Source organism: Vombatus ursinus, unplaced genomic scaffold, assembly GCF_900497805.2.
Source record: "Vombatus ursinus unplaced genomic scaffold, bare-nosed wombat genome assembly UNPS02014841.1, whole genome shotgun sequence".
Classification (NCBI taxonomy): domain Eukaryota; kingdom Metazoa; phylum Chordata; class Mammalia; order Diprotodontia; family Vombatidae; genus Vombatus; species Vombatus ursinus.
The window spans coordinates 27497998-27522481 of NW_020954619.1; the positions used below are offsets into that span (position 1 = coordinate 27497998).

Genomic DNA, 24484 nt, shown 5'->3' on the forward strand with positions numbered 1-24484 from the left:
TTAGTCTGCACCTAGTCAAGAAGCCCTTTGGTGAAGCCCTCACCAAAGTGTTTACTAGTAATCCAAAGGACAAAAATTTTTGAAAATAAAGACATTTAATGAATACCCTATTAAGAAAAATGGCCAAAGAACTTTTTGAGACCATATACTTCAAAAAAATACATGTACTGAGCCAAGATGGCAGAGTAAGAAATAAGTTGCACTCACCATCCCTTATTAACTTCTGAAAGCTTAGAAAATATCATCCCAGGAAAAACCTTGGAACAGCTGAACCAGCATAAAGATGGGGTGCAGCAGTCTGGTAGACCAGGAAGTTTGAGGGATTAGTGAGAAAGGCCCCTCTTGCCCTGGTGGAGGAGGAGCAGTACAGAATGGGAGGCATCCCAGCAAGCTAGGGAAAGCTCCACCTCAGCATGCCATGGGGAGATCCTGAACCCCAGGTGGTGGAGCAGGCAAACACCAACACCAGGACCCCCCAAGTGCCTCAGTACAGGCAGGGGAACCAGTAGAAACTGCCTTGGAAAACCACCATATGCCCTGGTGTTCTATGGCAGCCAAATCTCCCAGTGCCTCAGCCAAACTCTGAGAAGCGCAGCTCCAAGGGGGAAAGCCCCAGGCAGAGAAACATCCTATAGAAGCAAAACATTCATCTGAAAGGAGCTGAAGAAAGTGAAAGGAAAGGCCCAAGTGACCAGGCAGCATATAGGAGCCAGACTACCCAATCCTACCTCTAGAGGTCCAGTGTTGCTGATTCCAGACCAACACCAGGTAAGTTGCCAGAACCCTACAGCCTCCAACTGCCAACACTAGAGATCCCAGCACACAAAGCCAGTGACCAGGCCCTGGGCTCCCAACCAAAAAGCTTGGGTCAGTGCCCCCTGCTCCCTAGCAGGAGAGCTCAATCTTTTTAAAGTCCAGGAAATAAGCAAACACCATGAGCAAAAAGAAACATATAATAAATTCCTATTATGGGAACAGTGAAGATCAAGGCAGAAATTCATAAGAGGACAACATTATCAATAAACCCACATCTGGAACCTCAAAAGGAGATATGAACTTGTCAGAAGTCCAAAAAGCCTTTTTGGAAGAGCTCAAGAAGGATTTTAAAAATCAAATAAGTGAGGTAGAAGAAAAATTAGGTAAAGAAATGAGAGGTATGCAAGAGAGAGTCAATAGCTTGGAAAAGGAAGGACAAAAATTAACTGAAGAAAACAACTCCTTAAAAAGCAGAATTAGCCAAACAGGAAAGGAGACACAAAAACTCACTGAGGAGAAGAATTCCTTAAAAAATAAAATGGCCAAATGGAAAAGGAGGTACAAAATCTAATAGAAGAAAACAATTTGTTAAAAATTAGAATTGGGCAAATGGAAGCTAATGACTCTATGAGAGACTGAAAATCAGTCAAACAGAAAAAAAGAATGAAAAAAAAGATGAAAACATAAAATATCTCATTGGTAAAACAACTGACCTGGAAAATAGATCCAGGAGAGACAATTTAAAAATTAGGGGTCTACCTAAAAATCACAATGAAAATAAGAGCCTGAACAACATATTTCAGGAAATCATCAATTAAAACTACCCCAAGGTCCTAGAACCAGAGAGTAAAATAGCCATAGAAAGAATCCACCCATCACCTCCTGAGAGAGATCCCAAATTGAAAACGCCAAGGAATATAGTAGCCAAGTTCCAAAATTACCAGGTCAAAGAGAAAATACTGCAAGCAGACAGAAATAAACAATTTAATTATCATGGAACCACAGTCAAGATTACACAGGACCTTGCAGCTTCTACATTAAAAGACCATAGGGCATGGAATACAATATTCCATAAGGCAAAGGAGCTTGGATTACAACCAAGGATCAACTACCCAGCAAAAATGAGCATAATCTTTCAGGGTTGGAGATGGACATTCAACGAAATAGGGGACTTCCAAACCTCCCTGATAAAAAGACCAGAACTCAACAGAAAACTTGATCTTCAAATACAAGACTCAAGAGAGACATAAAAATGTAAATGGGACAGAAAAAAACAAACAATAACATTATTAATAAGGACAAACTGTTTACATTCTGCAAGGGAAGATGACACTTGTAACACTTGAGAATTACATTTTAAAGGAGTATATATAGAGGGGGTGGGTATAAGTTGACTTTGATGTAATGATAAAAAAAACTAATCAAGTGGGTTAAACGAATCTGAGTAAGTGGATTAAGCTGATCTAAGGGAATGTGGGAATGTACTGGGAAAAAAGGAAAGGAGGAGGCAGACAAGAATAAATTACATTACAGGAAAAGGCACCAAAAAACCTATCACAGTAGAGGGAAAGAAGAGAGGGAGATGAGCATTATCTGAACCTTACTCTCATCAGATTTTGCTCAAGGAGGGTATAGCATAATCAATTAGGTATAAAAATCTAACTTGCCTATAGGGCAAGTAGGGGGGGAAAGGGGAAAGAAAAGGGAGGGGGGATAGATGGGAGGGAAGAAGGAGTAAGGGTATTCTTATGAATTTGACTTAATTCTCTATATATTTTAGAATTGAGGCCTTTATCAGAGACACTGGTTGTAAAAATTCTTTCCCAAATTTTCTACTCCCCTCCTAATCTTGGTTGCATTGCTTTTGTTTGTGCAAAAACTTTTCAATTTAATGTAATCAAAATTATCCATTTTTCATTCCATAATGTTCTCTATCTCCTTTTTGGTCATGAATTCTTTTGTCCTCCATAAATCTGACAGGTAAATTATTCCTTGCTCTCCCAGTTTGCTCATAGTATCAGCCTTTATGACTAAATCATGAACCCATTTTGACTTTATTTTGTTATATAGTATGAGATTTTGGTCTATACCTACTTTTTGCCATACTCTTTTCCAGTTTTCCCCAACTGATAAATGGTCAAAGGATATGAACAAGCAGTTCTCAGATAAAGAAATTAAAGCCATCTATAGTCATATGAAAAAATGCTCAAAATTACTATTGATTAGAGAAATGCAAATCAAAACAACTCTGAGGTATCATATCACACCTATCAGATTGACCAACATGACAAAACAGGAAAATGATAAATGTTGGAGATGATGTGGGAAAGTTGGAGCACTAATAGATTGTTGGTGGAGTTGTGAACTGATCGAGTCATTGTGGAGAGCCATTTGGAACTATGCCCAAAAGGCTATAAAAATGTGCATACCCTTTGACCCAGCAATAGCACTTCTAGAGCTGTATCCCAAAGAGATCATACAAATGGGAAAAGGACACACACATATAAAAATACTTATACCAGTCTTTCTGTGGTGCCAAAGAATTGGAAATTGAGGGGATGCCCAGTTGAGGAATGGCTGGAGAAGTTGTGGTATATGAATGTATTGTAATACTATTGTGCTAGAAGAAATGATGAGCGGGCAGACTTCAGAAAAACCTGGAAAGACTTGCATGGTCTGATGTGGAGTGAAGTGAGCAGAACCAGGAGAATGTTGTACACAGTAATGGCCACATTGTGCAATGACTAACATTGATAAACTTAGCCCTTCTCAGCAATGCAAAGATCTAAGACATCTCCAAAGGTCTCATGATGGAAAATGCTGTCTACAATCAAAGAAAGAACTATGGAGTTTGAATGCAGATTGAAGCATACTATTTGCTATTTTTTTTCTGTTTTGTTTTGTTTCCTCTTTCTGGTGGTTCCTTCTATTGGTTCTAATTCTTCCTTACAACATCACTGATGTGAAAATATGTTTAATAGGAATCTATATGTATAACCTATATCAGATTGCATGCCGTCTTGGGGAGGGAGGTGGAGAGAGAGGAGGAGAAAAATTTAAAACCCAAAAGCTTATGGAAATGATTATTGATAAATCAAAATAAATAGCAATAATTTTTTAAATACGTGTACCATCAATGGCAAAAGTGGTAATAAATCGACATACATATGACCACATGTATAGGAAACTTTTATGGCCAGGGAAGGTGTGAAGAGGGGCAACTTACACCTTTAGTGTTGTAGAGTAACTGATGTTTTCTCATGATGAGGTGATTTCTTCACACTGCTTCTGTGGTCCAGCTCTCTGGGACTTTATCCTTCTGGGATTTCATCCTTCATCATCTTCTGCATTTACTATTCTCTCTCCCTTACTCCCTTCTTTTTTTGCTGACTTCTCTTCTTTTTTGTCTTCCTCTCCCACCTACTACTTATTGGGCCACAGCTGGAGTCCTCAGCTGAGATCCTCCTTCTTCCCTGTATGAAGAGAAGCAAACTCAGTCATCTCTCTTAGAGCATATTGCATATAGATCTAGGCTCTAGACCCTTAACCTCAACTTTTTTACAAAGGCAAAATTCTTGCATGTCCAGACATTGAATGGAAAGAAAGTTTCAACTGCTTTTTCAAGGTAGGGATATTTAAATGTCCAGAATCTGCCTATGGGATTCAAGTTCTTTTAGCACTCAGAAAAGCCAACCAGCTAATTAGAGCTTGCACTGTCTTTCTCCATAACCTCTATTTGACTAAGGGTTAGAAAGTTCCTTTTCCTGATTGACAACTTGTATACCTTTCAAATCACTTCAAGGTTAGCCTTCCAACAAACTTCATAGGCTATCTGAGTCTGTGACGCTAGTTTTCCCAGCTCTTTCAAAACTCCTTGCACTTTTCCATGCAAATGAATCTGAGCAAGCACAAGTGGGCAAAGTCATTATCTTCTTTATGGCCTTCATGTGTTCATTATGTAGATGTGGTCTTCAGTGAGCCTCCTAGGCTTTGCTATTATTAAATTGTTATAGCACTGGCCCTGAAGTCAGGAGGACCTGAGTTCAAATCCGGCCTCAGACCAAACACTTGACATGTGCTAGCTGTTTGACCTTGGGCAAGTCACTTAACCCCAATTGCCTCACCAAAAAAAAAATAAAAATTAAAATTAAATTGTTATACAAATGTTTGTCATTATCATCGTTATGCTCCTTCTCCTTGTTATCATCATTATTATTTCCGATTATATTGTGATCTTTTATTGGCAGCCTCTGTATACAAAGACTGGATCTGAAATTCTTCTACTCTCTTATGTTATATGTAGTTAGATCCTAATTAGTGCGAATAATGAATCTTTTGATATGGTAGTATGTACCTGAGTTTTCACTATTTGAAGTTATAAGTATGTAAAATATGATAATTGGTTCCAGCCCAATGGAAATATGCAATGTGAATTTGAATTATGCAATGACTTTTGGGGATTCATTAGTCACTCTAATCTGTATCATACACCAGATTTGCAGAGATAATCTCTTTTCCATAGAGGATTGACGTTACTTTACTATGATGTGATTTCAACTTTGACCAATAATTCTGAGAATTTAAATACCTATTTTGTTTATCTCATTTTGGACATTTCTTCCTTTTTTCTGTGATTGAAGACATATTCTCCTTAACATAGATCTTTAAATATACCTCAGTATTTTTCCTGGTAACTAATAAAATGCATTATTTGATTGGTCTGGAAATTAAAGCACTGCCTGATTACAAATTTTGTAAGTGCTCCCAGTGGTTGAAAAGGAAAAATCGTAAGAGAGGATTTCCCAAGATTCATATAAGGAGAAGAGGATAAGTAACTCCTATTCTTCCCTGTCCCACTCCCTACAGACTGATCAGGCCCAACTAATAGGACTTGGGTACTTAATCTAAAGATATAGAACCTAAAAATGTTAGAGCTAGAAGGTACCTTAGAGATCATTTTATCTAAATCCATTCTTTTACAGATGAGAAAACTAATACAGCTTCTAATGATGCTTTGCTAGAGTCTGCTAATGCATCCTTAAGTTGAATAGTCTTAACATGAAAGGTAAATCGGCAAACCCATGACTTCAGGCAAACCTGTCCCTTCATTATTAAATGCTAATTCTTATCTCTGTGCTTTTGATAATGTTGTTCCAACGACCTGGAACATCTTCCCATCTCATTGCCACTTATTAAAATCCTACACTGCCTTGAGTTATACTTGTTATCCTTCCTCTGATTTGCATTTTGTCAACATCCCAAGATCTCTGACTGCTAGAGTTCCACAACTTCTTACCATATATACTAGCTATAATATACTTGTATATACATATATACATATGTATATATGAATATAATATATATGTGTATGTATATGAATATAATACACACATACACACATAAATATGAGTTGTTCAGTCATTTCAGTCATATCTGACTCTTCATGACCTCATTTGGAAATGTATTGGCAAAGATACTGGAGTGGTATGCTGTTTCCTTCTCCAGTTCATTTAAAACATGAGGAACTAAGGCAAACAAGGTTAAGGGACTTGTCGAGGGTTGCTCAGCTAGTTAGTGTCTCAGGCCAGATTTGAACTCAGGAAGATGAATCTTTCTGACTTCAAGCCTGGCACTCTATGCATGCTGCCACCCAGCTATCCTTGCATACACTAGTACATACAATATAAAGGACTAGTGAAGGGCTTATAAAGCATCATGATGTTACATTGTCAGACAGCAATCTCCTACCAAATCCTTCAATGTTTTTGGTGTCCTAGACCTCTGCTACAAAGGAGAATTACATATTTTCCCTTTCAAATTAACAAAAATTCAATTTGACAGACATTTATTAAGCCCTTCTAATATGCAAGGCACTCTGCTAGATTTGATGGGGGGGGAGGGTAAAAAGTTTAAAAATTAAATAGTTTTTATTCTCAAAGAGATTATATGATTTTACATGAGCCTACTATCAGGACATAGACTACCATTACAGTAAAATAAGTCAATGCTAAATATCAACCAGTATTTGTTAAGTACCTTCTGTTTACCAGACAATATACTGATGCGGGAGATATAAGTACAAGGAATGAAAAAAACAAATCTCTATTCTCAATGAGCTTACATTCTAACATTCTACCCTAGAAGCAGTGAGTGTTTCTGGTTTTGGCTACTGCCAGCCAGAAGGTTAAGAATGTGAGAAGATTGGTCACCTTGTTTGGAATATTAGCAATAATTTCTGCTGTCCTCATCTATACAATTTGCCTGCTCTCTGATTATGTTAATAGCTTTCCCCAAGTAGTCTGAATCCTGCTGATTTTAGTATGCATTGTATTTACTATTTTAAACTCTGTGAGAGACAGCCTGGTATAATTAAAGAGAGCCAAGAAGACCTAGAACCATCTGTAACACCTACTGGCTTTGTAACATCAGTGAAATCACTTACCTATCAGTACTCTAGGGAATATTCTAAGACTATAAACTGTGGAGATGGTGCTGATCTTCATTGTTAGTGGAAGTTCCTCACTTCTTCCCCAAATGTTCAAGTTTCTACTTAAAATTCCATGCTAATAACATTTTAATTACTGTTCTTCCTTTCCAGTGAATCATAATAATTATCATCATAGTGTCAAGTAATGTACTTTTAAAAAAAAGTATAATATTAAGCAGTTACACTTGTAGCTTTTAATAAATGGAAGAGGTATGGGATAAAGGAAAGAATATAGATTTAAATATTAGCTTGTTTTCTGTAGAAAAACATTGACAATATTATATTCACTTTTTTCCTTCGTTTTCAGCAGTGACAAAAATGTTAAACATGTAATGTAGTACTTTGAGGAAATTTTAATAAGTCAATGAAATGATTTTGAATGTTTTTGCCTACTCTGAGGAAATATATCAGAAGAAACAGAAAACTTTGCTTTAGTCTTTCAATAATACATCTAGAATTGAAAAGGACCTCAGAAGTCATCTAACAACGCTCATTTTATAGATTAGGAAACTGAGGTCAAGGAAGTTAGTTGACTCACTCAAGGTTAAATGCATAATGTCAAAGGCAGAATTTGAACTCAGGTCCTCTGAATGTAGAAATTAAAAAAAAATTACCCTTGGACAAATTTTGAAAACAATTAAAATTATAACCCTCTTGTTAATTAACAATTTATTGTTAATTTTTGTGTATTTGGTCTTAAATTTATATTTTAAATTCCCCACTATAAACAATGTTATAGAATCATAGATTCACAAAATTCCACAGTTGGGAAGAATCTTAGCAATAATCTTCATACACTTTGTACAGGTAAGAAAAACTTGTTAAAGGAAAAAGATCTGTCTCTGTCCAAAGTGTCATGACTAGATTGTAAATCTTTAGCAAAAACCTTGTTCTCTCTCTGACTCTAACTCTTTCTGTCTCTCTCTTTCTCTATGTCTCTCTGTATCTATCTCTCTCTCTTTCTCATATACACATATATATGTATATACATTAAACAAAATGAAAGTTATTCATTTTCCTCAGTTTAACATTTTCAACTTTGTTTATACTGTCATGTCATCTAAATGATTTTATATTAAAATGTAATTCCCCTAACTGCATAAGCCCAAAAATATATTTCTGAAAATATGCAATGACATTTCACAATTTTTGTTTGTTGATTAAGTGCTGAATGGTCAAGAATAAAAATGAACATAGAATCAATTGCGGTAGTCTACTCTGTTTCTCTTCTCTTTATGTTTTGTTTATTTGAAAAGAAACATTTAATAGCTTATAGATATATCTAGTCATGTTACTCTTCTGTTAAAAACCCTTTAGTGGCTCCCTATTGCCTTGCAAGTAAAATATAAACTGCTTCACCAGATATTCATGGTCCTCTACAATTTGATGCAACCATTGCTGTTCTTGTTCAATCATGTCAGACCCTTTGTGACCCCTTCTAGGGTTTCTTGACAAAGATAATGAAATGGTTTGCCATTTCCTTCTCCAGCTCATTTTACAGATGGGAAAAATGAGGCAAACAGGGTTAAGTAACTTTCCCACAGTCACACAGCCAGTAAGTGTATGAGACCAGATTTGAACTCAGGAAGGTAAGTCTTCCTAATGCCAAGCTCAGCACTCTACCCATAGAACCACCTAACTCCCCAAGATGCATCTATAGCTGATGCATATCAGCGATGGCAATTCCCCTCCCTCTTGGGCTGTAGGCAAACTGGTTTATTCTGTGGCCCTGGTACATATCCTGAGAATTCCTGTTTCCATGTCTTTACTTACTCTGTTGTTCATGCCTAGAATGCCTTCCCTAGAATGTCTTCCATCCTAATCATTTAGTTTTCAAATCCTAACTTTCCTAGGTGAATTTCAATGGTACCTTCTCCTTGGAATCTTCCCTTATCTGCCTAGTCACTATGATATTCACCTTCTGGCATCATATATCACTTACCTTTAACCCTCTCAAACATACTTATTATGCAATATTTTATGTTCTAGGTATTTTTGACTTATAACTCAATAGGCTGTAAGCTCCATATGGGCAAAGACTGTGTCATATCCTAGCATGGTCTACAAACAGTAGCAACATAAATGTTTGTTGAAAGAAGCCAGAGGAGAGTCCTTGAGGTCTAGAGAGGTACCAAGAGAAAGAAAGGAAGAAGGTACAAATGTATTATGAAGACTTCAGAAGGAGAGACATTATTGAAGGACTTTGGTCAGAGGAATAATGATGTAAAGTAACATTAAGAAGCAAGGTATATGCAAACCCTTAGGATGATGAAAGAGATCCCCTTCAGTCTATCTATGTCTACAGAGTAATACCTAATCCTACACCACTATGTCTTGTAAATGTTTATTTACTGTCTTACAATTCCCCCGTATTAAGCGCCTGTTTCAAACAAATAAATACTGTTTTACTTTTGTCTTCTTGTTTGCTGAAGGACTGAGACTTCTTAGGAAGGCAACATGTTTCTTTGTTTTTCAATTTTAACATCACAAACACAAACAAACCTATCAGAGATTTGAACTCTCCAAATAATCATTTTCTCAAATCCCAGCTGAGAAGTTTCTGATCTTTTTCTTGAGATTATTTTAAGCTAGTTCTTTTTCAGCTTGGGCTGGGTACTAGGCAATAATACAGAGACTTTTTAGATGGCATCACAGAGGTGTAGATCGTTGTAACCATGCTGGTTCATTAATTCTTTAATAAATTCATTTTTTTTTCATTGGTTTCACAGCCATGTATATGTTTAGCTTATGTATAACAGAGCTCATCTGTAACTCTCTCAGGCACATTAAACCCTGCTACTTTCTTCTTAATAGGGAAATCCTGAATTATTATTTCACCTTCAATCATCATTTCTTATTGAAGTAATATCAATGCCATGGTAGTTGATAATCTGGGTAAATGATGATGGAATAAGAAGATCAAGGGAACTTTTTTAAAGAAGAATAGAGTAAAGGAGAAACCTTCCTTACAGATTTACAAATTTGGCAATTTCTATGAAAGACCAAGTTGATAATTTGCAATCAAGTCCATAAAATATATTCTTCAGTTTCCAGTAGTAAACTATTGTATCTATAAAACTTTAATATATTACTTTCATCTTATTTCTTAAAATATTTTGCCCTATTTGCTTATAAGTAAGAACTTTTCTCTCTTTCTTTTTAATAGATTTTATTGATATTGTTTATTGTAATATAGCCTAGATTTCTCAGTATATCCCTTTTACTCTCAGAGACTCATTCCTAATTTTTTTAAATAAAAAAGAGTAAGAAGAGAAAAAAAATAAGCAAAACCAATCAATGTATCAAAAAATCTGACACAAAATAGTACACTCTACAGTAATCATCAGAACTACTTGGTACTGCTAACAGATAGAGTGGTGGATCAGTGAAATATGTTAGGTATGCAAGACACAGTAGTCAACGGCTATAGTAATATACTATTTGATAAACCCAAAGACCCCGGCTTCTGGAATAAGGACTCACTATTTGACAAAAACTGCTGGGAAAACTGGAAAAGAGTGTGGCAGAAACTAGGCATAGATCTAAATCTCACGTGATATACCAAAATGAAGTCAAAATGGGTTCGTGATTTAGATATAAAGGCTGATACTGTAAGCAAACTGGGAGAGCAAGGAATAGTTTACCTATCAGATTTATGGAGAACAGAAGAATTTATGACCAAATTATGAAAATCAAAATGGATAACTTTGATTACATTAAATTAAAAAGTTTTTGCACAAACAAAACCAATGCAACCAAGATTAGAAGGAAGGTAGAAAATTGGGAATTTTTCAACCAGTGTCTCTGATAAGGGCTTCACTTCTACAATATATAGAGAATTAAATTTATAAGAATACAAGTCATTGCTCAATTGATAAATGGTCAAAGGATATGAACAGACAGTTCTCAGAAGAAGAAATTAAAACCATCTATAGTCATATGAAAGAATGCTCTAACTCACTATTGATTAGAGAAATGCAAATCACAACAACTCTGAGGTACCACATCACACCTATCAGATTGGCCAACATGACAAAACAGAAAAATGATAAACATTGGAAATGATGTGGGAAAATTGGAACACTAATGCATTGTTGGTGGAGTTGTGAAATTATCCAGCCATTTTGGACAGCAATTTGGAACTATGCCCAGAGGGCTATTAAAAAAATGTACATACCCTTTGACCCAGCAATAGCACTTCTAGGGCTACATCCCAAAGAGATCATACAAATGGGAAAAGGACCCACATGTACAAAAATATTTATAGCAGTTGTTTTTATGGTGGCAAAGAATTGGAAATTCAGAGGATGCCCATCAGTCGGGGAATGGCTGAACAAGTTGTGGTATATGAATATAATGGAATACTATTGTGCTATACGAAATGATGAGCAGGCAGACTTCAGAAAAACCTGGAAAGACTTGTATGGACGGATGCTGCATGAAGTGAGCAGAACCAGGAGAGCATTGTACATAGTAACAGCCACGTTATGCAATGACTAACATTTATAGGTTTAGCTCTTGTCAGCAATGCAATGATCTAAGACATCTCCAAAGGTCTCATGATGGAAAATGCTATCCACATCCAAAGAAAGAACTATGGAGTTTGAATGCAGATCAAAGCTATTTGCTTTTACTATTTGCTGTTTTTTCTTCTGTTTTGTTTTGTTTTCTCTTTCTTGTGGTTCCTCCTGTTGGTTCTAATTCTTCCTTACAATATCACTAGTGTGAAAATATGTTTAATAGGAATGTATATATATATAGCATATATCAGGTTGTGCACTGCCTTGGGGAGGGGGATAAAAATTTAAAACTCAAAAGCTTAGGGAAGTGATTGTTGATAAATCAAAATAAATTAGTTAAAATATATAGTATGCTCTATATCTGTGGACTCTGCACCCCACTTCTCTCCTTCTTCAAAGGAATAGGGGAGGGGAGATGTGTTATCATGCATTTTCTTTGTGACCAAGATTGTTCTTTATAATTTTGCAACATCTGCTTTTGAACATTTTCTCCACTTTGTATAGAAATTGTGTATGGCATTGTCTTTGCTTATTTTTCTTTGAATAAATTCAAGTCTTTATGTGCTTCTCTATGTTCCTCATATAAGATCCAAGACTGATCTGATATAGCTTCTCTTTCTATGCTTTTCTTCTTTAATGACTTTTTGCATCTTATTCTCCCATTAGTGACTATAATATGGATGTGGTAATTCTGTGGTTATTAAACATTAAAATAGTTTCTCATTGAAATGTTGACCAAACTTCTGATTGGTTTTTCTTCTGTTTGCTTCTTAAACTTTCACCTACAAATACTTGGGGCGATTTAACTTATTTCCCCCCACATTAGTCTTTTTGTTTAATAGATTGTCCTCTGCACCACTTTTTGTCATTTTGTGAGGCAACAATACTTCTGATTTTCTATTCTCTTCTTCAGTAATATTTTCCTAATTAGTTTAGTCTTAAATTGATTTTGTCTTAGGTTTTCATGCTGAGGCCTTGCTGTCTTTTGATAGGGCAAGAATGTCAGTTGAATACTCAATCATTAACTTAAATTAAAATATTAACTAAACTAATTAAACAATCAAAAGGCAGTAATGTCTGTTGTTGTTCAATTTGTTCAGTCATATCTGACTTTCCATGACTACATGGACCATGCTGTCCCTGGGGTTTTCTTTCTCCAGTGGATTAAAGCAAACTGAAGTTAGGTGACTTACCCGGGGTCACACAGCTAGTAAGTGCCCAAGGCCAGATTTGAACTCAGGTCTTTCTGACTATAGGCCCAGAGTTCTATCCATTGAGCCACCTGGCTGGTTCCTTATTAATGTCTATATATACAGGATAAATAGTACATGGGTGCTACAGAAAATAGACAGAAATGAAATAATCTCTGCCCTCTAGAAGTTTATATTCTATAAAAGGAAAAAAATTTACAAATATAAATAAATATAAAGACAAACTAATTTCAGAAAATACATTAAAATCTGTGAGAAGCAGTGGGGCAGGGAGGTGACCCAGGAAAGGATTCTTGTAGGAGGTAAAAAAAGATTCAGTCTAAGTTGAACTTGGATGGAAACTAGGGAATCTCAGTTCAAGAGGTGAAAAGGGAACGGAGGGATACAACATGTACAGAAATAAATATAGTACGAAGAAAATTGAGGACAGAGTGAACACTAATTGGGGACATCAGGGAATGATTTGTTAACTGAGAGAAAATACTTCTTAAAGAAGTAATTTACATTTGTATTTTCTTGTTATTGAGCTGCTTCATTTCACAAATTTGTGTTGTAATGTTCTAATTTCTTTCAACCATGATACAGTAAAACCTCTGTTGATCAAATAGCTGTATCTAATGATGACATTACATTTTCAGCAACTGTACTAATCTGCAATTACTATGGACAGCATATAGGGATTCATTCCACAACTCCAGTGAACTAATTTTATAGGATCATGGGATTTACAATTAGAAGGTATCCTAGAGATCATATCTAGTCCCACTTTTGTTATACAAATAAAGAAACTGAGCCCAGAGATGTGAAGCATTTTTCCCTGGGAGTAATATCTGGATGTCTGTGGCTATAAAAATGATTTCTAATACCATTGTAATAAAAGTCACAACAGTGAAAATCCTTATTTCTGAAAGTATGAGAATCTGCATTTTAAAACGAGGTCACATACTTCAATTTAACCAAATCACTTTTTATTGTAGGAATGGTGGTCATGGTGCCCATAATATTTAGGTATATACAGACTCTGTAGAATTACACATTTTATGACTTTTGACACCTATAATTTATATATTTAATGTTTTTTGTATAAACCCAACTCTTTCCCTCATCTCTCTCTCCCTGCCTTTGGGCTGAACCCAAGTTCTGTTTCTGTGGCTCTTGAGACTTTTGTCTGAATGGCTTCCATACTCCTCAACTCAGTCAGGAGCTGTTCTTGCCAATAGTCAGTGTTAATACTCTACACTGTGAGGCATCCTTACTCTATTTGTTTCTCTGTGCTAGTCATCAAGTTAAAGAATCTGTGCTGTGACTCCCATAATGGGCACTTTCTTTTGTGTTCAGTGATATTCAACTGCAATGAATCAAGTCTTTCTTTTTAAAGTTTTTCTTGTAAGCAATGGCCATCAGCACAGACAAATAATTTTAAAAATGGTTAGCATAATGAATAAAAACTTACAGAGGCATTTTAATATTTAGGACTAAATGAATTAACAGGCAACAAAGATACGTTTCTGTGTTTTTATCTTTTGTGTGTGTGTGTGTGTGTGTCTGTGTGTGTCTGTGTGTGTGTGTGTGTCCCATTCAGAGTCTATCTGAGATTCTGCTACCTTTGGCTTTGTTTTCTTCATAGAAATCTTCTGTTTCTTTTTCATGTATTGTGTACTATTTTAGTAGCACCATAATATTCCATGAAGTCACTCAAATGGATCTTTGCTCTCATTGATATGGATATTCTCTCCAATAGGCACAAGAAGCTCAGCCAGTGTGCTGGGAGAAATGCTATTTTTTGACATGACAAGTACATTAGAGAAATATACTAGCTGTCCACCAGTTATCCCTTGATCTTTTGACATGACTGGCCCATTTCCTTTATGAATATGCCATAATTTATTTATCCATTGCCCTGATTTTTTGTTATTGCAAATAAAGCAACTATAAATATTTTTCTACAAATAGGCCTTTTTATTTATGATTTTTTTGGGGGGGTGAGGTTAAAGTACTGGCAATTGAATGATTAGGTCAAAAGATATGATGAATTTTGTCACTCATTGCACAATGCCAATATTGTTTCACAATTATATTTGGATCAGTCTACAGTCTCACCAAAAATCACCTCCCTCTGCACACTTCAAGGTCCTCCTCAGATGTTGCCTTCTCTGAGGAGCTTTCCTGGATCCTACCAACTAAGGTTTTTTTCCCCTTCAAATTTTCTTAGAAGGCTTCTTTACATATTTATTTTGTCCTTATTGCCATATATGTGGTGATCACCATATACTTATTTGTGTATGTGTCATGTCCCCCCCCCAAAAAAAGAAAGCCTCTCCATTCCTGTAGGTTATAATACAAGTACCTTAAGGGATGATCAGTTTTCATCTTTGCATCATTAACACTTGGCCCAGTTCTTTGCCTCATTGTAAGTACTTAATGAGCATTTATTGGATTAATTTTCCTTTTCCTTCATTTATATCCATTTCTGCTTAAGATATTCCAACATGAGTTTTTCCTTCCAAAATATATAACATGTTTGTGTATAGACATGAATATATATGTATCATATAACACACATAACACACACATATATACATGTGTATATAAAATTTAAATTACACATATGTATGTATAACATTATATATGTATATACATATAACATTGTGAAATGTCTGCTTATAAATGGGAACCTTTATGATTCATTTGTGGAATTTCTTATTGTTTGTCAAAGTGATATTAACGAACCACTGAAAGATTAAATTTCTCTCTCTCTCTGTCTCTCTTTCTCTCTCTCACACACACACACAGAAACACACACACATACACCATCAGAAACTTAGACTTAAAATTTTTATGTGTCATCACTCCTATCAAAGGAAAGATTCAAAGAAAATATTAACTAAATGCAATTCTCTAACACCTCTCTCCCTCATTTCGAATGTTTCCCTAATAAAAATTTTAGCCTCCTAAATGTGGATGAAATACCCACTCTAGGTCATCATAGATCTTCCAGTATTAATCACCAGTAGGAATGGATTTTCATTTCCTAACTCCTGAGCTAGACATTCTGAGAACATGTTGAAGCCATACAACAATGTTGGGATATGGTAGTGATGGTCTCCTGTGTTAAGGGTCCAAATTTGGCTCCTTAATTAATTTATTTATTGGTCAGCATATTTATTCTAAGCACTTAAGTGATGTCTAATGACTCATGAGCAAAAAGATTCAAAATAACACCATCATCAGGTGCTATTTTAATATTCAATATTTATCCTGGAAAGCCTAGAATATCTATGATATCATGCACCTGTTTCAAATCAAATTGCTAAAATAATATATTCATATAAAACATTGCAATTTGTACTGATTTTATTTTTAATAGAATATGATGGCTGCAACATTATTTTTAGTACGATTTTAAAATAACAAGATTAATATATTCCATATTTATTTTGAAGAGCAGATGTTTGTCACTTTGTGAATCTTAAATCAGGTCCAAGTGAAATGGTCAGACAATTCAGGAGAATTTCTCTCTTAGTTTTTTCAGTTAAAAACAAAACCATATAGGTTTGCTACATTCTGTGGCCTCATGAAGCCAAGGGACATGGCATAATTTGTAAATTACAAAATAAGAAATATGAGGTTGATAGAGGGTAGATTTGTGATTTCATTGGTTTAAAGAGGTCCCCAATGAGGCAACTGCCTCTACCAATGAAGGTCAGCACGTTTTGGACAATATGTTTTTTGGAGAGCTGCCTAGAGCACTGAGAGGTTAATTGACTTTCCCAGCATCACACAGCCAATACAAGCTCACACTCAGAGGTTTAACATATGTCTTTTAGATCCAAGGCCATGCTCTATCCAGCATACCATGTTACCCCCGTGAGTAAGTAGATTGAAATAATTTTAAAGTATAGATTGAATATAATAATCCATTGCCCATTCTTTTTCCCTAAATTACTAATTATCGTCCCATTCTTAAGGAAGCAATCTTTAAGCCATCAGGAGTCAAAACCTTAGAGTTTTCCTTGATAGATGTTTCTCTCTCTCCACTATCACAGTTATACTTTGTAATCAATTTACACCAGTATTTTCCCTTCAAAATATCTTTTAAATATTTCCCTTTTTGTCTACTAATACTCTAAACCAGGACCTATCACCTAAATTCTTATAACGGCCTATTAATTGATTTCCCTGTCTCCATTCTACCATCCCTTCAATCCCTCTGACTCCTTGATGTCAAATTAATCTTCTAAAAGCACTACTTTGACCATATTACTTCTTTGCTAAGTCTTCTGTATTCTTAAATATGTACCCATACAGGTTGAGCTAGGTAGGCTATGAGGACCTTTTCATCCCTGACATTATATGATTCTGTGATCTAATGGGCAAATGCTCAGACTAACACTCAAAATCCTACAAATTCTGCTTCTAATGAACTTTTTAACCTTTTGTCCAGTGCTTCACAATGACCTATTCAAAATTGACCTATTTAGTATGTCCTAAACATATTCATAGTTTTAATTCTGTCTTCTCACAAACCAATTCCCTTCCCTTGAAAAATATCGAGAATCCCCTTCCTCCTATAGACTATAAGCTCCTTGAGGACAGGGACCCTTTAATTTTTGTCTTTGTTTTTCTAGCACGTAGATCTCCTCATGGTCATTTTGCATTCAGGTGTAGATTTAAGAAATTTAGGTAATGAAAATGACAGATTTACAGATGCTGGTGAGATATTGTATAAGACTGTCCTGGTGGATAGTTGAGGAACCATAAAGACATAGGTAACGATGGTCGAAGAAGTTGATAAACTGAGAGATGAGGTTGATATCTTAATATTTTATAAAATTATCTCTCAATGGTTTCAAGATTGCATTACTTCCCTTATGCATTTCTGTGTACATTTATTTGGGCTAAATTTCTGTTCTTTTCTTTGTCTTCTTAAGAACCATTTCTACTTCCTTATACTGATAATCAGGGACCATAGAATGATAGAGCTAAAATTGGAAGGTACCTTTGGCATCATCTAGTTCAATATTCTCATCATATGTATGGGGAAACTAAAGGACACAGAAGCTAAGGGACTTGCTCAAAGTTACGAAGGTAGCAAATGGCAGGATCAGGATTTTAACTTCAGATTCTGTGATACCAAGTTTAATGTTATTTCTACTACACCATGCTGCTTTGCATTAGGCATTGAAGGTAGACTATTATAGTTCAGTTACCCATTGATTATGTAAATAGGTAATTAGAAACTGGCAAATCTGTTCCATTTTCCATCTATTTGTTGGCATTACAGATTCATCTATAAGTGTTCTTGTGGTTAATACTTAGTCACATTTTATGTCAAGCTTTCTTAAAATTTGTTTTCACTTTATTGATTTTGACTTCTTTATGAGTTGAAGCTGCTTATATTCTTTCATCATTATCTTGCATTGTGTTTTATAGATAACTTATGCGTTAAACTGGGTTTGGCCTTGGCTTCTTTTTCTGCTTGGAAAGATTAGCTGTTTGGTAACTAATTAATATCTAGTATTTGATGGCTTGCATATTGGGCAGACTATTATATTATTTAAACTGCTGTTGGAAATGACAAAATCTGGGGTCAATTTATTTCCCTTTTTTCCCATTTCACATTTTTGGGGGCATCAACAGGTTATTTGAAAAGGTCAAGTTGAAGCTGTCCAAATTGTTTGTCCTCATCTTTACATTTTCTTCTAATTTGTTGTTATTTTTTAACTTTTCTCTAAGTCAAGTTCCATGTAGACTGCTGAATCTCAAGTGATTTCCATATTTCTGTTGACACAGTTTATTTCATTTATTGTGAAGTTCAAAAATATTCATGTCTTGCACCTTCTGACTCACTTCCAATTTTGAATACGTATTGAAGATGTATGGGAAAGAGGTTTCGGAGTAGTCTTTAAGGCTTTTGCCTCTTTATTTTCCTCTAAATTTGGACTTTTATTTTCTAGCTTCCTTTTTATCTTCTCCTGTGTTTGGTTTTGAATTGAAGGTATAAGATCTATGAAGACCTAAAAAAGCCTCCAAAGTCATTGAGGGGAAGAAGAAAGGAAAGGAAGAGAGAATAAGGATTTATATAGAAGTTACTATGTGTCAGGCACTGTGTTAAGGACTTTACAAAGATTATCTCATTTAATCCTTACAACAACTCTGAGCGATAGGTAATTTTGTTATCCCCATTTCACAGATGATGAAACTGAGGTAAACTGGGTTTAAGTAATATGTCCAGGTTCACACAAGTAGGAAGCTTAATAACCAGATTTGAACTCGGGTCTTCTTGACTTTAGGCTCAGCACTCCATCCATTGTGATAGTGTCTTATTACTGTCAAACAGTTAAATATGAGAAAAAGATATGGTTTTTATCAATGGAAATGTCACTAAAGAAGATGAATTAGCATTTGTTTTATGGTTGAACCCTAGCATTTCCATCTGACTTGCAGCTGAAATACACAAACACACACACACACACACACACCCCCCCATATATTAGTTTAGCTGCTAGCAATCTAAATAATTTTGTACAGTGACAGACAAATCCATAGGATCACAGATTTATATGGAAATGTAACATATATGTGTGTATGCATGCATATGTGTATGTGTATATAAACTTGTGTGTGTATGTTTGTGTGTATGTGTGTGTGTGTGTGTGTGTGTGTATAGGGGGGATGTATCTTCTCTCCTATTGGAATGTGAGCTCCTTGAGATCAAAGACTATCTTCCTTTTCTATTAATATCCCATGAAACTTTGCACATAGTAAACACTTAATGAATGTTTTTTATTCATGCATAAATAAATAAATGTACTCATTCATTTGGAATGTATGTGTTGACTTAATTTGGAGGATCTTGCCAAGTTCTTCACAAAATTTCTTCAAGTCTTTATTCATTATAATACACGTAAATGCATACACCATATTTTCTCCATGACGAGTTGCTTTTTGTTTTTTGTTTTTGTTTTCTTTTGGCTTGTGTTTCTGGACATTGCAATGAGATGATCTAGTATTCCACAGAATTATGCTTCTTATCACCTTTAGTTGCATAATTAAAATAGCTGTTGGTGCCTTTTTTTTTTTTTTCGCTTAGGCAGTTGGGGTTAAGTGACTTGCCCAGGGTCACACAGCTAGTAAGTGTCAAGTGTTTGGTCTGAGGCTGTATTTGAACTCAGGTCCTCCTGACTTCAGGGCCATTGCTCTATGTACTGTGCCACCTAGCTGCTCCACCTTTATTTATCTTTGTGGAAAAATTGAGAGCCATTCTTTCATTTAGCTGCAACTTCTTTCTATTTTCTGGTTTTGTGTATTATGAGAATGTTAATAACGATGTGGTTCACTTCTTCCAATAATATGTCATAGCTTAATATCTGTGTAACCTTAGGAAAGTCACTTAACTTCTCCATTCTCCAGTTTCCTCAGCTATAAATTATGGGCTCTTGATTTATTTGAAATATATTTTAATTGTATTCTCACCTAAATCCATAATCCTATGAACTTGTGTGTCATTGTACAAAATTTATTTCTATTGCCAGCAGTTAAAGGAATGTTTATAGATGCTACAATAGTCATTGACAAAGCCCTTTGGTTTCTTTTCTGACATTCTGCCACTATCACACAGCAGTAAAAGTAGACCACAATGGATGGAGAGCAGCTTTTACTTTTTTTTCTTTCTTCCATGGTTTGTCATGGCCAAAGAATTAATCATTTACTTGTTAGGCTACTAGTTATAAACCTTTCTGTATTTAACTAGCTTGATCATCAATGAGTAGATTTCATCTATCTCCAGTACCATATATCACCAGTAAAAAGCTTCTCTGATTTGAGAGAACTTAATAAACATACTTTTCTGGCATGACCATTAATCAGGCAGTCATGTCCGTACCATGATTGTCTAGTTTCTACTACTGTTTTAATTCCTCCACTCTTCCCTGCTATTTCATATCCAATCAGCTTACATCTCTTGGTTCTAACTCCACAACATCTTTTGCATCTGTCTCCTTCACTCAGCCATCATCTTGCATCAAGCCCTTATCACTTCTTATCTGAATTATTGCAGTAGTTTCCTAATTTATCTCCACATGGCATCCAAATTGATATTATGCAAGCAGAAATCTGTCCACATCACTCTTCCTTCCTTGATATTTCTATACTATGTCCAATGCTGGTTTAATTCCACCCTTCATCCTCATATCCCTCTCACTAGAACCTTGAACCCTATCTCTGGGATACCAGGCTTTTATAGGTAATTATTCATCTCTCCATGACCTGAATGAGCCCTTCATGATCCTGAATTTCCAGCTCTCCTTTTGGTTATCTTCTCCATTAGAATGTAATCTCAGTAAGGGCAAGTATTATCTTGCATGTTTGAATTTATATAGCACAGGACCAGGCATGCAGTAAGCCCTTAATAAATATTTATTTCTTTAAACCCATATATATGAGGTGTCTCTGGATCTTCCTAATTACTATTGCCTTTTCTTCAGAAAATTCTTCCTATCTCATCTGTTCATGTCTTATGCTTAATTTTCCATTTGAATACTATTTCTCCCCCTTTCCTGTAATGAATGTAAGTTTCTTAATAGAAGAGAATATTTAATTTTTGACTTTGTATATCTATTGCCTAGCACAGAGCCTGGTACATAGTAGGCATTTAATAAGTGGTTGCTGAATGAATCCAATGTAGACATAGCTTTTATTAATTTCAAGCCAATTGCATCACCAGAAGTATGGTGCTACAGTTATTATTCCTTAGAAAATAGTTTTATTTTTATTTTCTCTCAAATATTGTTAAATAACAATAAATATGTGGATTTGGAAATATTACTTTTCTCTATCAGAGACCCACAATTATTTTAAATTGTGGCAATAGAACTTCTGGGGTGTGTGTGTGTGTGTGTGTGTGTGTGTGTGTGTGTGTGTGTGTGTGTTTTATTGAAAGACTGTAGGGTTGAAAAGGGAAGGGTAGAGTCTTAGGCTCTTCTTAAGTTACCCAGGCCCTTAACAATCCTTGAAGATAAGGATAAATGTCTTGAATTATATTTGAAACACCAATAGTCAAGTGTACTTTCTAAATCAGTGAAGTGGGTAGACAGTTTATATATTGTGATCTCAAGGGGCCTATTCTATTACATATACTAGTTTAAATCTTCACATAACTTTCTCACCTCAGCTGACAGAACACTGTCTACTTTAGATGTGATAGATATCAATCATCATGTCAAAGTGATCTCTCTGAAACAAACAGGCTGACTGCAAAACCAGATGTCAGGAAGTCCCTTCTTGATGCAGAAATGTATCCATCAGTTCAGATAAAGCCATACTCCAGGTTCACCTGAAAATTTCTTGTTATATAACTCCTTCAATCTGTAATGTGCTTACAATATTTACCCTCAAAAGCTTTCCAACCTAAGGTCAGCAAAATTTCCATTTTACTCAGATTAATGTTGTAGCTATTTGACAGCAAAATAACTAGTATGGTCAGTCACTTCAGCGGAAAAAAATCCAATTGTGAACATAGATTTCTTTTTCACATCTTAGCTTATTATTTTGTTATTGGCTAGCCATAGAATTTGAAACCACATAAATTTTATTTTAACACATATGTCTTTAAATATCCGATACATGACAAGAGCTTAATGCAAAGAATACAAAGTGCTGAATTTTCTCTGAGTAACTGGGGAAGTATATTTTCAAAAGAAGTAAGGACAGCCGAGAATTCTATAAATTCCATGTCAAGTCCCTGTAGGTCAGGGATTCTTAACCTCTGTGTGTGTCATGGAACCCTTCAGCAGATTGGTGAAGCACATGACCTAATTGTCAGAAAAAAATTAATTATTGAAAGAAATGCCAGTTAGGGGTTAGTGATAATACAAGCATCCATATGTATATATGTACATACACACACACACACACACACACACACACACACACACATATATATATATATATATTTGTCATCCAAGTTCATAGACGACCAGTAATCTATCCATGGACCAGGCTAAGAATCTTTAGGACAAATGAGCAATTAATTTACATAATGTCAGCAAAAATAATATACATATATTCAAATAATACATATAAAAATATTAAGCATGATGTATCTATGAAACCTCAAATGGTTGTTGTAAGGATCAAATGAGGTAACATCTAAAGCATTTTGTACACCTTATAATACTTTATAAATTATAGCTGTCTACAAATATATAACATGCTAGTATTTGCAATGACTTTACATGAAGGAATGAAAATAGCAATGTGGTTCAGAACTATAGTAGAATAAATATATTTTCAATAAAAATAAGTTTCAACCAACAAGTTTTTTTTTCGTCTTTCTCTCAGGTCATCAAGCTTGCCTTTGAAGAGTTTGAACTGGAAAGAGGCTATGACACTCTTACAGTAGGGGATGCTGGGAAAGTAGGTGACACTAGAACAGTGTTATATGTGTAAGTACATCTTTAAGATTCAACTTTTTGTACAGTAAGTTTTAATGCTCTGCATGTGTTTGCATGTGTGTGATTACTTGGGGATTAAAAATGACTTTCAATTATACAATAATTTTTGCTAACAAGGGTGCCTGTGAGATAAGAGTTAAAATTCCAATATTGTCTAAGATTTCAAATTGCATCTCTTTAATAGAACATAAGCTAAATGAACTTAGGAGGGCAGGAACAATGATTTCTTCATTTTTGTGTCCCCTGCAACTCCCAACATAAGGCCTTGTTCGTGGTAGAATCTCAAGAAATCTTTGCTACATAAATGTATGAATAAATTAATCTTCTTACATTAAAGACCTTGTGTTTCTAATTAGGTTAGGAGGGATTAAATGAAAGCAAAATGGCAAAATGTAACATAGCAAAATCTCAAATAAATCTCCTTGGATTATTATTTAACTAAAATCTGAAATGGTATACACATTTTTCTAATGTATATTTTTATATATTGCATTAGTAAAAAGATCATGAGATTATAGGTTTAGAACTAGACAAGTCTTTAAAGATCATTTAGCCTGAGCCTTCATTGGAAAGATGAGCAAAATGTGAGGCCAAGAAAGATTAAGTGATTTGCCCAAATTTCTCCAAATCCAAAGTAATATAGCTGTGATTTGAACTAAAGTTCCAAAGCATCTTTACGTGATGAGTGGAACAGAAAAAGTGCTGACCATTTAGGCATGAGGGTCCCTTATCACATTTGTATTGCCTGGACAAGAACAGGACTACCACAGCAATGCTCTGATTTCTGTAAACATGAGGATGCAAATCCTGACACTTATGTAGCTGTGGGCTCACAAGTCATTTTACTTTTCTGACCTTCAGTTACCTCCTCTGTAAAATGGATATAATAACTGTAGTATTTGTATTGCCAGGTCTTTGTGAGGTCCAAATAACATAATGTATACAAAGTATTTTCTCACCCTTAAAAATGATAGGAAAAACATATACTGTGATTAGTCTCACTAGTAAAGGAACAGTAAATGAAGCTTTCCATTACTCTCTATCTTACAACTTTAA

The 24484-nt window shown here is 35.1% G+C and overlaps 1 protein-coding gene across 1 annotated transcript in view; it reads left to right on the top strand.

Annotated features, from left to right (window-relative positions):
- CSMD1 (CUB and Sushi multiple domains 1) overlaps window positions 1-24484 on the top strand; it is a 2488924-nt gene that overhangs the window by 1771486 nt on the left and 692954 nt on the right. Inside the window, exon 11 of the mRNA XM_027840340.1 lies at window positions 23316-23419. Coding sequence (XP_027696141.1) covers window positions 23316-23419 — 104 coding nt within the window. The remainder of the gene's footprint in view (window positions 1-23315; window positions 23420-24484) is intronic.